This window comes from Pelmatolapia mariae, linkage group LG10_11, assembly GCF_036321145.2.
Source record: "Pelmatolapia mariae isolate MD_Pm_ZW linkage group LG10_11, Pm_UMD_F_2, whole genome shotgun sequence".
NCBI lineage: Eukaryota > Metazoa > Chordata > Actinopteri > Cichliformes > Cichlidae > Pelmatolapia > Pelmatolapia mariae.
In genome coordinates, this window is record NC_086236.1 from 10,928,465 (window position 1) to 10,941,891 (window position 13,427).

Here is a 13,427-nt window from a genome sequence, read left to right on the forward strand (position 1 = left end):
TTAGTGGCTTAACATTAACATTTTTGGACATTGCTGTACTTGTGATTCATTTTTGCATTTAATAAAATCTGATTTAATATGCCACACAAATACAATGAATGGATTTAGTTCTTGGCAATATTTACTATTGCTCATTAATAACAGTACATCTTATAGTTTAATCAATCACTGCAGTACTAATCTCAAGTTTTGATGAAGCTCGCATTGATTTTGGGACGAGAAGCGTGAAGACAGAGGCTCAGCAAACATGCCAGAAATGTTGCAATATCTTGCTTTAACTAAGTTACATGACAATATGAAAAACTACAATACTGTGTAATAGTTCCACCCTATAGTTAATTATGAGACCGGCTGTCGGTCTCTTTGCGTTAACCCTGTGGGTCCAGGTTACCTGTGTCACCTGGAATTAACCCAGCCTGGTTAAGCGCATAAGGAACCGGATGGATGAATAAATCACCAGAACCCGTGTCAAAGTCTGAAAAATGTGGGTTTTTTATTATGTTTATACAGCATATCGTTCAGTATACATTATGTTTAATTCACAAAATTGTTTTTTATAACATATCCCTTCTGCTTATTGGGTGAGATAAGTCACAAGCCACAATATAACCTTTATTATCAAGGAAAAGAGGAATTCTGGTTTATGATGACTGATTACTTAGCTGGAGTCGGGCAGGTTAAGTGAGTAATTTACACTCGAGAGATGGCGTTTTTAAATGGGGGAATAAGAGCAAATAAAATGGTGGGCAAAAAGCAGGCATGAAGACAACTTGAGCCCTTAGGAAAACAGTTGACATCACACTCTCGGAACAGGCTTCATGATCTTTGCAGCAGTTTGTTCTTATCCAATCAATTCTCTTATAAAGTGCCCAAAAATTATAGGGAAAAAAAGAAAGTATGAAGCTTTCATCCTCTGCTTATTTGCTAATTCAGATGTCAGCTGTGTCATTTTTAAGAGAAAGAACAAAAGCACCGACTGTGTTCAGGCTGACACATGTCACAGGCGACAAAGCATTCAGAAGTCATTTACTTTCTTTGGCAAACTAAATGAGAAAACCAAGAGGAGAACAGTTTGACTGCAAACAGTAAAAAGGTTCAATAAATAGAAAAAAGAAACACACGATGTAGAAGCAGAGTACCTCCAGCAATGCCAATTCTGTCCCCATCCCCCCCACATCGAATGATACAGCGACACCACCCACATCTGAACTTGCTGGCTAAGGGCCATCAGGCGCTACATATATTTTGATTATAGCATTATACGCGGTTTCTAATATACCAAAGAATGAAACTGTTGGGGACTGCAGAGCCTCAGTCCAAGTTTTTCGTGTTAATATTCACTTTCTCATAACCCTCTCAAACAACCTTCTTCTACCCGCGAGCAGAAATGATTAAAAGAAAAGCTCAGAGATTGCCAGTCATGATTCATCAGTGCAAGGGAGACTTGGCACTGCTGCAGCCTGTGACGTCTGCGAGCCCAAACCTACAGCATCTCTTAAAATAAACAGAGATATGCTGGAAGAGATCAGGGACTGCTCTTTATCAGCTGAATCTGCTGTCGACTTCAAAGATGACGATGATGGTGATGATGCTACCGATTCTGGCTTTTCCCACGACTTTCAAAATAATGATTCAGTCATTCATGTGCCCCTTTTTTAGCCAAGTTCTGGATAATACAAAAAAAAAAGAAAAGAAAAAAAGAGGGGGATGGGAAGGAGTCTGTGAAACACAAACAGCATCATTCCAACCAGAGATATATTACAAATTCTGTTAGCAATAACTTATGTCACATCATGCAATAAAAAAAATAAAAGTAAAGACAGGGAACAAATACAAGATTGATTCCCCTCTCCTGTTTCCCTAAAATGCATTGGCAAGCAAGGTAATGTCCATTGTGGTTTGGTTGTTCTTGCCCCCCCCCCCCCAGTGTGGCACTTAAGTTCTTCTGATATAGTTGCTGTGTTTTCTTTTTTCTTGATTTTTTTTCTCGATGAGGTAAAAATGAGAGACTGAAGTACTTGGATGGTGAAGAGTGGGTGATGGAGAGAAGAGTAGAGAGCAGAGAGCGAGAGGAGCTCAGACATCCACCCAGCTCTGCTCCACGATGGCCGTCACCCTCTTCTCGTACTCTCTCTTGTTTTCCTGATAGAGCTGTGCGGCCTGACTGTTGGCTGGGCTATTGGGGTTTGGCTCGTCCAGCAATGACTGCGAGAGAGAAAAAGGAAGACTAATGATGAAAATGTTGACATCCTGAAGGTTAAATAACCAGGAGAGATACTTCGGATGTCCCTGTATAGAATCATCATGCTTCACCGTGAATTAAAATGAATGAAAAGGGAGTGAAACACGACCAACCTGGATGGAGGTGAGTATGGACGACACATCGTATGTGGGGCTCCAGCGATTCTGAAGTATGTCTAAACATATACTGCCATCTGCGTAAACTGACATGCAGAGAAAAAGATCAGCATCAGTGTCCTTCTGCTCAGTTCCCCTACATTTAGTAAAATCTGAGAGAAGTGTTATCAGTTTAATGTAGCAAGATTTGGAATAATGTTGCAGCTGTAATAAGAGAATGTATTACTATCAACACATTTACAACTAAAGCTAATGAGGAACGTATCCGTGGCCATTCATTTTATGCTAATGTGCGTTATATTTAATGCTGTATGCTTTCATATTTATTTGTTGCCACTTGTTTTCTTCTTGTACTGTTTTTGTTTGACCTGCCAGAGGCTACAGATTAAATATAGACATTAATGTGCACCCTGCCTTTAAATAAATACATGACACTTTTTTAAATTAAACATTTACATTGAATTTAAATCATCAAGACAGTTTCTTTACATTACTGGTGAAGTACATTGTAATCTGGTGCTTGTTCTTATTGTACCGCTGCAAACCAAAAACTTAAAAATTAAACAAAGCCATAAATAAGTCTAACATATTACATACATAACTCATCACAATGCCGGCATCCACCAAGGTTACTATAGTTCATAAAAATGTGTGAAAATACATTTTAGGCTCTGATGCATGTTTATTGAGACTGCAAGATCTGGAAGACTAAGTCTACCTCCAGAAACTGAATAAAATAATAAACCATTAAAAAGGAAAATTGACAAATTTACAACATGTTTAGCAAGAGTTGGATATTTATTCTGAGTAAAAATGTAAAAAAGTTAAACATTTTTACAATTTCATTTTTAAACAGAGGAATTGGGCCGCTGGTATAAACCTAGTGGAAAGTTGCAGTGGTTCATTTATGCTCCTGGACATAAATGCATAAGCTTTTTTTTTTTTTTTTTTTTTTTTTTTTTTTTTTTTTTTTTACTTCTTTACCTCTTTACTTTCTTTTTACTTTAAAACTGAAGCATAGGGGTGCTGGTTTATCTTGCTGGATTAGCTCACTGGGTTCAGCACGTGACCCATTTGGCATAAGGTTAATGTGGAGGCCGCCCTGATGCCATTTACTGTTCTTTCTTCCAGCTTTCCTGACTCCTTTCTACCTGCTACAATAAAAGCTAGATGCAGATAAAGTCCTCAGTCTTTAAACTTGTAGACTTTACTGCAGGCTGACAGTAGAAGTCCACTCTCCATCTATGAGATATACCTGCAGCATACAGACAGGGATGAGGTTATACTGTAAAATATAAATATACTAATATATTGTGCTACATTCTTATAGATTTAGTGTAGAAAGTAATTAAAATAGCCAGTAAAAGTCTGATCTACTGGCCTAGCAGCCAAAACGTGTTATGTTGAACACTTATTCTAGTATACTTCAACACATAGATCACATAAACATACCTGAAGTTTTAAAATCTATTTTTATATTATATATATTGTAACAAAGACGTTTTTTAAAGAAATAAAAGGCAATGATTATGTAAATAATTTAAATTTTTATTCCTACAATTTGTTTTTTAGCACAATTTTATATAAACCCGACTGAAAAAGTAACATTTTAGATGATCTGTAACAGATAAAGGATATAGTATAGGTATAATATACACAAATAGAGCCATTAAAAAAAGTATTTCTGTATCAACTATAATGTGTTCAGAAATGACCCCACACTGTCATTTTATTCACTAGACTAGCTTAGTTGCTTGAAGGTCAGAACACTTTGTAAGCTTCAGTGAACATGGGTGCTGCACCACTGATAATTGAGGGCATTTCAGCTGCTAGCCCACTTACCATTTGGGTGAAACATTCTGGAGACAAACCGAACCGTGGGAGGCTTGTTTGGGTACTCCTCAGAAAACTCTATCAGAAGCTTAAATGTTCCTGTAGAGATAGACGGAGAGGGTATGAGGCAGAACAAATGACAGACAGAGGGAGCGCGAGGGGGGGTGAACGTAAGTAATTTTGCAAGGAGAATACAGATGTGAAGGATGGAGGGGGTCAGACAAAATGAGAGAAAGAATTATGTTACTATAAATATCAGCAGCTCGACTGAAAAGAGAAGCTAGAAAGTTAATTATTTTAAAAGAAGCAATGGACAGTGTTTAAATCCAAGCTTGGAGAAAACTGTAGGAACGCTGCCTGCCCGCCTGGCTGGGGGGACGACAATACCACACCAGCCTTTCATGGCTGAGGGGTAAAAATCGTACTTTATGATGCTGCATTACCGACCTACAAACTTCTGTTCAATTCACAGCATACTATAGTTAAAATAAGTACTTTTATTCATATTTATAGAGCCAGTGCGTGGATGCACCGAGTTTTTAAGCCCACCAAAACTAGGCCCCTGATAATTGTTCAGTTGAAATTCCTGCAGCTGTGATAACTTGCCAAAGGGACTCCTATACAAAAAAAAGAAAAAAAGTTCCCCTTTCTACTTAAAAATAATTGTAGCAGTTCCTAACTCTCAGGTCTAGTTGTTATCACATGATCAAATTATGATGACCAATTAAAGTACCAATTTGTTTTCAATTTAAGTCATTTTAAATGCATTTCAGGCACTTAAACCACTCCAGATACTCAATTTGTAATAATTTCTAACTTACAATTTAAAAAAAGAAGCTATCTACTCAGAGGTGTGGCGATCCTCACGATAATCGTGGGATTTTGTGCTCAGGTAGACTGATTATTTGAGCATGCAACCCATAATCATTTCACTACACACATGCTGCCCGAAAAGTAATAATACATTGACTGAGTTCTCCAACTCTACAACAACATCATGAGTTCAAGGCAAAGTTAAACCACATCTAGAACTCAGATAAACATGAGGCTGCACTTTAGATGACTCAAAATGTAGAACTTACCATCTTCAAATGGTGTTCCCACAGGCCTGCAGAAGGCAGAGAGAGAGAGATTTAAAATGTTTCCAAAATCCAAATATCCCCACTGCTAATCCCCATTAAGACCCTCTCTAGTAGTACTGCAGTCTGTCCTTCAAGGAGTAGAAGCTCTGCAGACACCAGGGTCCATATTTACTAAGCTCTTCGTGCTCACACAGAACATGTTGAGGGGCCAATTAAAACAGCTGCCTTCATACTTTACATTTGTAGCAGCCTCCCCTTTGATTTAGGTGAGCAACTACGATCGAGTGTATTTTTTATAAACCCATGTGAGTATTTCTAATTTGGTTTTGTTACACATCCTTGGTCCTGGTTGGATTTCTAGTTACTTTCAGCTATTCAATTTGCTTGTGTATTTGATGTTTTATTAATTCTTGCGACTGAAATTTCACATCACTTCTGAGTAGATTTTTCTCTAGTCGCTCTTCTTTTAAACACGCACAGCAAATTATCCACCAGAGATACACCCAGTATGCAAAAAGCTACTTCTTTAATACGGGTTTATTCTTAACACACTTTCTTATCTCCAACAGTGTCTTCCAGCCCTCTCTTCCACTGAACACTTGCTGTGACTCCACATGCTGATTTTCCAGACTGCTCTGTGCAACAATCAGGGCTGCAATCAGAAACACTTTTTAAAGCAGAAGGATGTGGTGGACGAGAACACAGTGGGGGTGGGTGGGTTGCAGAATCTGCGCATCACAATCGCAGTGGCACAGTCAAGACGGCAGGGCGGATTTAGAGAATGACTCACCCAAAAATAACAGCGTTCCAAAGCATGATGTTGTTCTCTGATGGTGCTCCGCTCACACCGGTAGGAGGATCTTCTTGAAGTCTGGGCAAGACGGAGAAAGAAACAGAGACTTTAGAGTGAAGAAAAAGAGGTGAGACGAGAAGACATACACAGCAAAAAAGCCCGAATCCGGGGGGGGGGGGGCAGAAAAACATGAAAAAGAATGATGGGAAAAATAAAAACCCCTTAGATGTAAAGGGAGAGAAGCAAGTGGGAAAGACAGAGCTGAGGAGGGGTGGTGGTTTTAATTAACAGCTTTACTGCAGGAAAATTAGCAATCAAAACATGAACTGCTGTATCAACACGACTTTCAACAGACAGCCAGGCTCGCAGGATCAACAGCACTATGACAGTCCTGTTGTCACATGTCAGTGAACATAAGTGCTCATCTGAAGCACTGCAGAACCAGTACTGTATCCACAGTGTCCATCAAATCTCTGGTGTTGTTAATGCAAAGCACTTAAGCCATCGAGTTGACCTTCACCTGAAAGGACTTCAGAGTAGCACCGACGGGCTATCAGAACAACGTCGAAGCAGGAAACGAGCGGAAGCCACGAGCCTGCACTACAAAGCAAGCTCAACATATCCAGGATCTCTTTTCCTAATCTGGCTTCCCTTACCCTACCATCAGCCATCATCAGACTGTGTTATCACCACAACAAACAACCCAGGCTTCCCCCACTATGAGCACTAACGAAGCAAGATGAGCACACATGACCAATCGAAAACCCGGACATCAAATCCAATTTTAGAGATCTAACTAAATCTAAAATGCCGACTGTGTAAGACACAGGAGGATCTGACATTTCATGACAACTGCTTACTCTATGAAATGTACAGGCTGTCGGTTGATATGTGTGAAACAGTTTCAGTCTCATTCGTTCAGCCACAGCACTGCTCTGAGAGGGAGACAAATTGGGTAAGCAGTTTTAGCCTATGTGCAAGTTTTATATAAGGTCAGCAAAGAAAAGGCTTAAAGCCCTGTTTTGGCATCACGTCATTATATTAAAGGTTACACACACACACACACACACACACACACACACACACACACACACACACACAAAAGAAACTATTTAAAAACTGCTTGTAGCCAATAGCAAAAAAAAGTATGTACTGATTCAAATCTGTGTATTATCATCTGTGTTTGACCTTTTCACCTCTACTGTGACCTTGGACCCAGATCTTCCCAGTAACAGGAAGCCTGTAGTACTACAAAATAAACCTACATTTCTTTTAATTAAGCATATTAAAATATCCTACAAGTAATATTTTTCCACCATCTTCCACAATGTGCTGATGAAAGTACTGCAAATCATATTGCAACCATAATAAATGCATAACCTTTGCATTTCCTCTATAGACGCCCTACACTGTTAAATAATTCAGCAAGTTTGGTTGTGGAGCCATGTGGAGACAAGTGATGAAAACCGGCACATCTACATGTCCCTAACATTCTGGCTAATTGATAAAACTTATGTTTCTTCATGTCACAGCAGCTTGACCCGGTCTGGCAGACTGGGCTCTAAATGAAATCACTATAGCGTATTTTTTTTTTAAACAAGTTAAGGTGGAATAACTCTGCTATGCTTTCAAATATAATGTTTCATATTATATCTTCTCTACATAGACCTCTATCTGATTTATAAATTGTTAACATAAAAGAAAGGTGAAAGATTGTCAAATGAGTGCCAGTCAAAGATTTGGAAACCATAGCTTTTTCACATGATAGTGCTTGTAATTTGAAGGTAAAAGAATGAGAAGGTAAAAATAAGAAACTAAAAAAAGGTTTGAGATCATGTATACTTTTTTTTTTTTTGACTGTTCAGCCCCCAAATGATTTATCGGCTAACCCAAATTAACCACAGCTGGATTAATCCTAATTAAAAATAATAATTAGTCGAGGCTCCACAAATAAAACTACCCAGGCGTGCCCGACAGACGACATGCCACAGCAGCAACTGCCTAGCAACAGAGGCGTCAGCAAATCAAAACAGGTGTGGCAGCGGGTCAACAATTTAAATGAAGTTTCCGACAGCGGCCTCAATAAAATCTGTGTTGGCTATCAAACTGATTTCTGAAGCTCATGGTAGATTATTGTGCCACATTAAAGGTCTTGCTTAAGATCACCAAATCTATATAGGCCAAATCCGGCAGTCACTACAGGCTATTGAGGCCTACAATTCCAGGCCCGGTTTAAAAGCTGGTTTAATAAGAGCTTATAGCTATAAAACAAGGTAGGCTGATTTGTGCGTCTGTGAGTGCAGATCCATGTCTAAGTCCCTTGCTGTAGACGGACCCACTGCAATTAACCTCATTTACAGTAATCTCCCTGAACTCTTTGCTGGTAAAGGGAAGCTCCACTGAGTTCATCTTCTAGGATAGACCGATAGTTTATTTTACTTGAAATGTGGGGATTACTCACAAGTCTGCAGTAAGTAAGAGTAGGGCAAGTATGGGTTGATGAAGAGACTGCATGGTGGTAAATTTGACATGAATTGTCAGAAAATAAACTGGGAATGCATTTTAATATATTAGTTAATATATTTATATATATGTATATTAGTCAAGTTATTATGTTAGTATTATATTAAGCTATTATGTAAAAATAAAAACAGGATTATTTGCCTTAACTATATGTGGACCAAAACATGCTCTCTGACCTCTAGAGACCGATGGCTGAGGCCAGAAAACACCCGATTGAGATTTAAAATGTAAAAGACTAGCCTCTTATCCCTACTATACCAGCCTCTTTGATTCTCTTTCTTTGATTGAATCCTGAACTGAAATTAGCCCATTTATTTCAAATTAAAAGCCTCCTTGTGTATTGTTGTAAACTAAGAAAACCCATGTAGTACATTCAGTGTTACTTTCCAAAAACACATTTTTAGACTAAAATCAGACACATAAACCCCAAAATTGGGGTTACACATTTTTTGGGGAGGGGTTTGACTTTTTCTCAATAGAAAGCATTAAATAAGTAATAAAGTAAGCATTTAGCAAAACAGAGTCAATGCCTAAGAAAGGGAAAACTGCTCTTATATAAGAAACATTCATATCATCTTTTTGTAGTTATATGTCATGAAATACATCCAACAGGCTTTCTCTTTAAATACAGACAAAAAGTACAACTTGGTTTCATGTGACATTAGTCACTGTCATTTTAGACTCTTTATATCAGACACTGCATTGTTGCAGGACTTTAATTGCAATCCCTCATAAAACTGTTTATTATTCGAAAAACAGTGTGGTCAAGATAATCATTCATCTCAAACAAAGCCTTCTGGGAATGATGCAGTTTAGCAAATTCAAACACCTGGGGTTAAAAAAAAGCGCTTTACTAGTCCCTAAGGACCCCAAAGCGCTTTACATATCCAGTCATTCACCCATTCACGCACACATTCACACACTGGTGATGGCAAGCTACGTTGTAGCCACAGCCACCCTGGGGCGCACTGACAGAGGCGAGGCTGCCGGACACTGGCGCCACCGGGCCCTCTGACCACCACCAGTAGGCAACGGGTGAAGTGTCTTGCCCAAGGACACAACGACCGAGACTGTCCGAGCCGGGGCTCGAACCGGCAACCTTCCGATTACAAGGCGAACTCCCAACTCTTTGTTATACACAAAGTGTTATAACATGTGCCAAAAGAGGTTTTAATGCTCTCTAATAGAAATCAGAGCTTACAAACTATTATTATTTAAAATATCCATGTGTTATATGAAAGGGTAATACCTGATTTACAATACGGCATTAATGCTACAAAGTAAGCTACAATGCGCTAAAATGTAACTACACGTATAATCGTAAGTCTCCCTCATAGTAATATACCCTACAAACTCGGTATTTGATTAGCATACGGATAATGCATCCATTAAACAATAAAACTATTTTAAGAGTGCAGAGATATGCCCTGTTTCTCTTTCTTTATAGCTATGACGATGTGTGTATACATTCAGAGTCAGCTCTGAAGTCTCTCCTTCCTGTGTTTCGGTAAAAGTAACTGCAGTTTGTGGTTTATCAGCTCCAGCCCAGCACGAGCGGCCCAGTTTCATTCATGAAGGCAGCAATGCAGACAACAATGTACAAGAATAAATGCCACAGCTCACTGCAGCCTGGACTAAAATTATTTCTGAAAATGTATCGGGCAAAGAAAGAGGACCACAGCATTTATTTACCGTCTTATTACACCTAAATTACTGAGCTAAAACCCCACACAACAGTGTAGCGGCCCATTTTTAAGAAACATACACTTTGACTTACAGGTCAAACAATTGAGGTTAAGCAATACCATGCAAGACTGAATTCAATCAGCCAGCGCTGGCGTGGACACATGCTGATTCGGGCATGTGCAATTGTGTTTCCCTTGCCTCAGTGTCACCGTTTACCACCTGGGGACTAGCAGAGCAGAGTTCAGTTACAGTGACACATTATCCCCTCTGCTTCAATGGCTGCTCTTAGTAGAATAGCTTAGCATCTTTTTTCCACTGACAGGTGTGTGTGTGTGTGTCTGTTATTCACACACACAGTTGGATGCCATATGGAGCGAGGCAACAGATTGGGGATAGCAGGTATTACAAGCAGGCCATTGCCAGGTGTTATTCCCCCAGGAAGCCTTAACATATTCTTTCTGTTATCGTATCATCACGTACTAACTGTATGTATTAAATATCTGGATTTAAAATAAAGCATCAGGAACATATAGATAGAGCAATCCCCGACCACAAACCTTGGCAAAACCTGCAACTCCTAGGATGAAATATGACCATGCCGACTGATTGACTTACTTGAAAGCACAATATAAACCTACAGCTTGCAGACTGTGGGCATTAATAGGATAAATCCTGTGACATTTAGCTTCTAATCGGGGCCAGTTAAGCCAAGACAAACGGTCACCAGTAAACCTCTGCAAGTGAAGCTGATCCCACACCAAAAAAAGAAAAAAAAAACTAGCCATAAAAAAAGAAAACGCTATTCCCTCGGTACAAAAACCTCCCCCCACTGCAGAACACAAACAGCGTTTAAATGATCCCCTAACGTCTCGGTTACTTCATTAGCCATCAAATATCGAGACAAACCATAACCGATGAGCCTGTCTCACATTAACTCCTGCCTGGGTTTCTGCACAGCATTGTTTGCACCAGCAGCTAACACTAAGCTAGCTGCCGACAGCTTCATGGGCTAAAGCTACACAGAGATGCCCAAACGATGAGGACGGTACCTTTTAAAATCTCGCATGAGCCGTCTCCTTGCCGGTGTCGACATAATTCAAAATGTGTTAAAAATACAGATATTTAAAAAACAACAATAATAATAACCCAAGACCATAGACCGAATACTGTCGGAAACAAAATCCGGTACTTCTTCCGCTTGCAGCTCTTTTCTTCTTCTCCCTGAACCACTGGCTAGCTTTAGCTATTTATGGTGACGTCGGTTGCTTACAGAGGCACAGCCCCTTTTAGCTCAGAAACGGTGCTGATGTAAAAGCGTTAATTTAAACACCTCCGAGCTGCAAATCCAACTATTTTTGATACTCTTACTATAGGTGGTGTTCATTTTCTCAAATACCCGGAACTCTCAAATACTGTTCGTGTCAAATTTAACTTAAAAAAAAAATAGCAGCAAAATTTTTTTCTAAACCCTTATTCTTTTCCCAAACTGCCCCAGAAATACACAAAATATAATATATTTAAAAAATATACACTGTTTATTTATGTATTTATTTAATATTGTGCTACAATTTTCTGTGTATCCAGGCTGTTCCAGGTCATATCTGTGGAGATATGGATTTGTTTTTTGTTTTTTTTGTTGTTGTTTTTTTAAAGAAATCTACCACTGTGGTTCAAATCAAGGGAAAACAGTGTTTTTTGGAAATCTTGTGACTGTGAAACTATAAATGCCATATCTGTGTTTATTTTCTTATGGGACAGTGGTGACAGAGTTCAAGGAGCACCATGACATTGTCATGAGAACCTTTTATTTTCCCACCACATTTTTTCAAGTAACTTTGAAGGGTCGTATGGAAACACCATAGGAGGGATCATATATGGTACATGTAAGAAACAGAGGTCACACAGAGGTCAGTGGGTGCCTTGAAATGGACATGAGATCTAAAACAGGGCAGTGGTTAGAACTGTCACCTTGTAGCAAGAAGGTTTTTGGTTGGAATCCTGGAGCCTTTCTGTGTGGCGTTTGCATGTCTGACCAACTCCAGAGTAACCGAAACAGACTTACTCAGGCTTCCTCCCACAGAGAGACAGAGACATGGATTTTAGCTCAACTGATGATAATAATTTAGTAATGTGAGGTAAATGTAGTGCTTCTATCTATCTATCTATCTATCTATCTATCTATCTATCTATCTATCTATCTATCTATCTATCTATCTATCTATCTATCTAGTCTAAGCGTTGAGCCATCTACTATTCACACACTATTAGAGATGATGTCAGTGGAAGGGTGGGCTGTCAAGAAGCCATTCTTATGGAAGGAACACATGGGGAAAAGGCTGAGGTATAGCAAATCACACAATAACTGGACTAAAAATCGGTGGCAAAAGGTCTGAAGGAGTGATGCATCCAAATTTAAAATTTGATCCACCATTCAATACCACCTGGAAAGAATCTGATTAGCAACAGCTTCATTTTTCAGCATTACAATAATCCCAAACACCCTGCCAATGGAGTAAAAGCATACCTGGATAGAAAAACACATAATGGAACAGAATTAGTCATGGATTGGCTTTCCCAGAGCCACTCAACATTATGAAGGAGTGTGGGATCATCTTGACAGAGAACAGAACACAAGGCAGCCAGCATCCAAAAAATAGCTTTGAATGTCCATCAAGAAGCCTTGGGAACTATTCCCGAAGACTACTTAAAGAAATTATACGTAAGCTTGCCTAAGAAAGTCCAGGCTGTGTTGAAGTTTTGCACAGTGGCTGATGACCTGCCCAGGGTGTACCCCGCATCTCGCCCTATGGTAGGTGATAGTAATAGTCTCCAACCCTGAATCGGATAAGTAGCAGAGAATGGATGGATGGATAGTTCCATTTCCATTTGAACAGTTCACCTATTTCCAATTTCTGCAATTTTTCTAGCAAAAAGGGGTGGCTCAAGACTTTTGCACAGTACTCTGTCTCTGGAGTTAGTCATTGCACATACTGACCAACTTCATCTGTTCTCATGGTAACAGTACAATTAATATTTCACCTTTAAGAGTGCTAACTCAGCGAGGTGCAGATGGTTTTAATAACCTTTAAAACCAAATATTTGCTGCTGTCTTGCCAAAGTTTTTCTGATATGTTGCACTGATGAGAACAAAA

At 39.2% G+C, this 13,427-nt stretch overlaps 1 protein-coding gene across 2 annotated transcripts; it reads right to left on the minus strand.

Moving 5' to 3' along the window:
• Positions 1-468: 468 nt before the first annotated feature.
• ube2b (ubiquitin-conjugating enzyme E2B (RAD6 homolog)) lies at positions 469-11,507 on the minus strand. Of its 2 annotated transcripts, XR_010095040.1 has the most exons (7): positions 11,325-11,507; positions 6,064-6,144; positions 5,274-5,299; positions 4,201-4,290; positions 2,356-2,444; positions 2,019-2,205; positions 469-1,666 (listed from the first exon to the last, which is right to left on the minus strand). XR_010095040.1 is itself a non-coding variant. In XM_063487215.1 (6 exons), the coding sequence occupies exons 1-6, from the start codon at positions 11,366-11,368 to the stop codon at positions 2,077-2,079; spliced, it is 459 nt and encodes a 152-aa protein (XP_063343285.1). In that variant the 5' UTR covers positions 11,369-11,507; the 3' UTR covers positions 469-2,076. The 2 variants fall into 2 exon arrangements, 1 of the variants encoding a protein (XP_063343285.1); XM_063487215.1 differs by having other exon boundaries at positions 469-2,205.
• Between the last annotated feature and the right edge of the window lie 1,920 nt (positions 11,508-13,427).

Coding starts and splice junctions, on each gene's coding strand:
- ube2b (XM_063487215.1), bottom strand. CDS start 11,368: ATGTCGACACCGGCAAGGAGACGGCTCATGCGAGATTTTAAAAG. Junction 6,145..11,324: donor CTCATGCGAGATTTTAAAAG/GTACCGTCCTCA, acceptor CGTCTTGCCCAG/ACTTCAAGAAGATCCTCCTA. Junction 2,445..4,200: donor CAGAATGTTTCACCCAAATG/GTAAGTGGGCTA, acceptor TCTGCATGTCAG/TTTACGCAGATGGCAGTATA.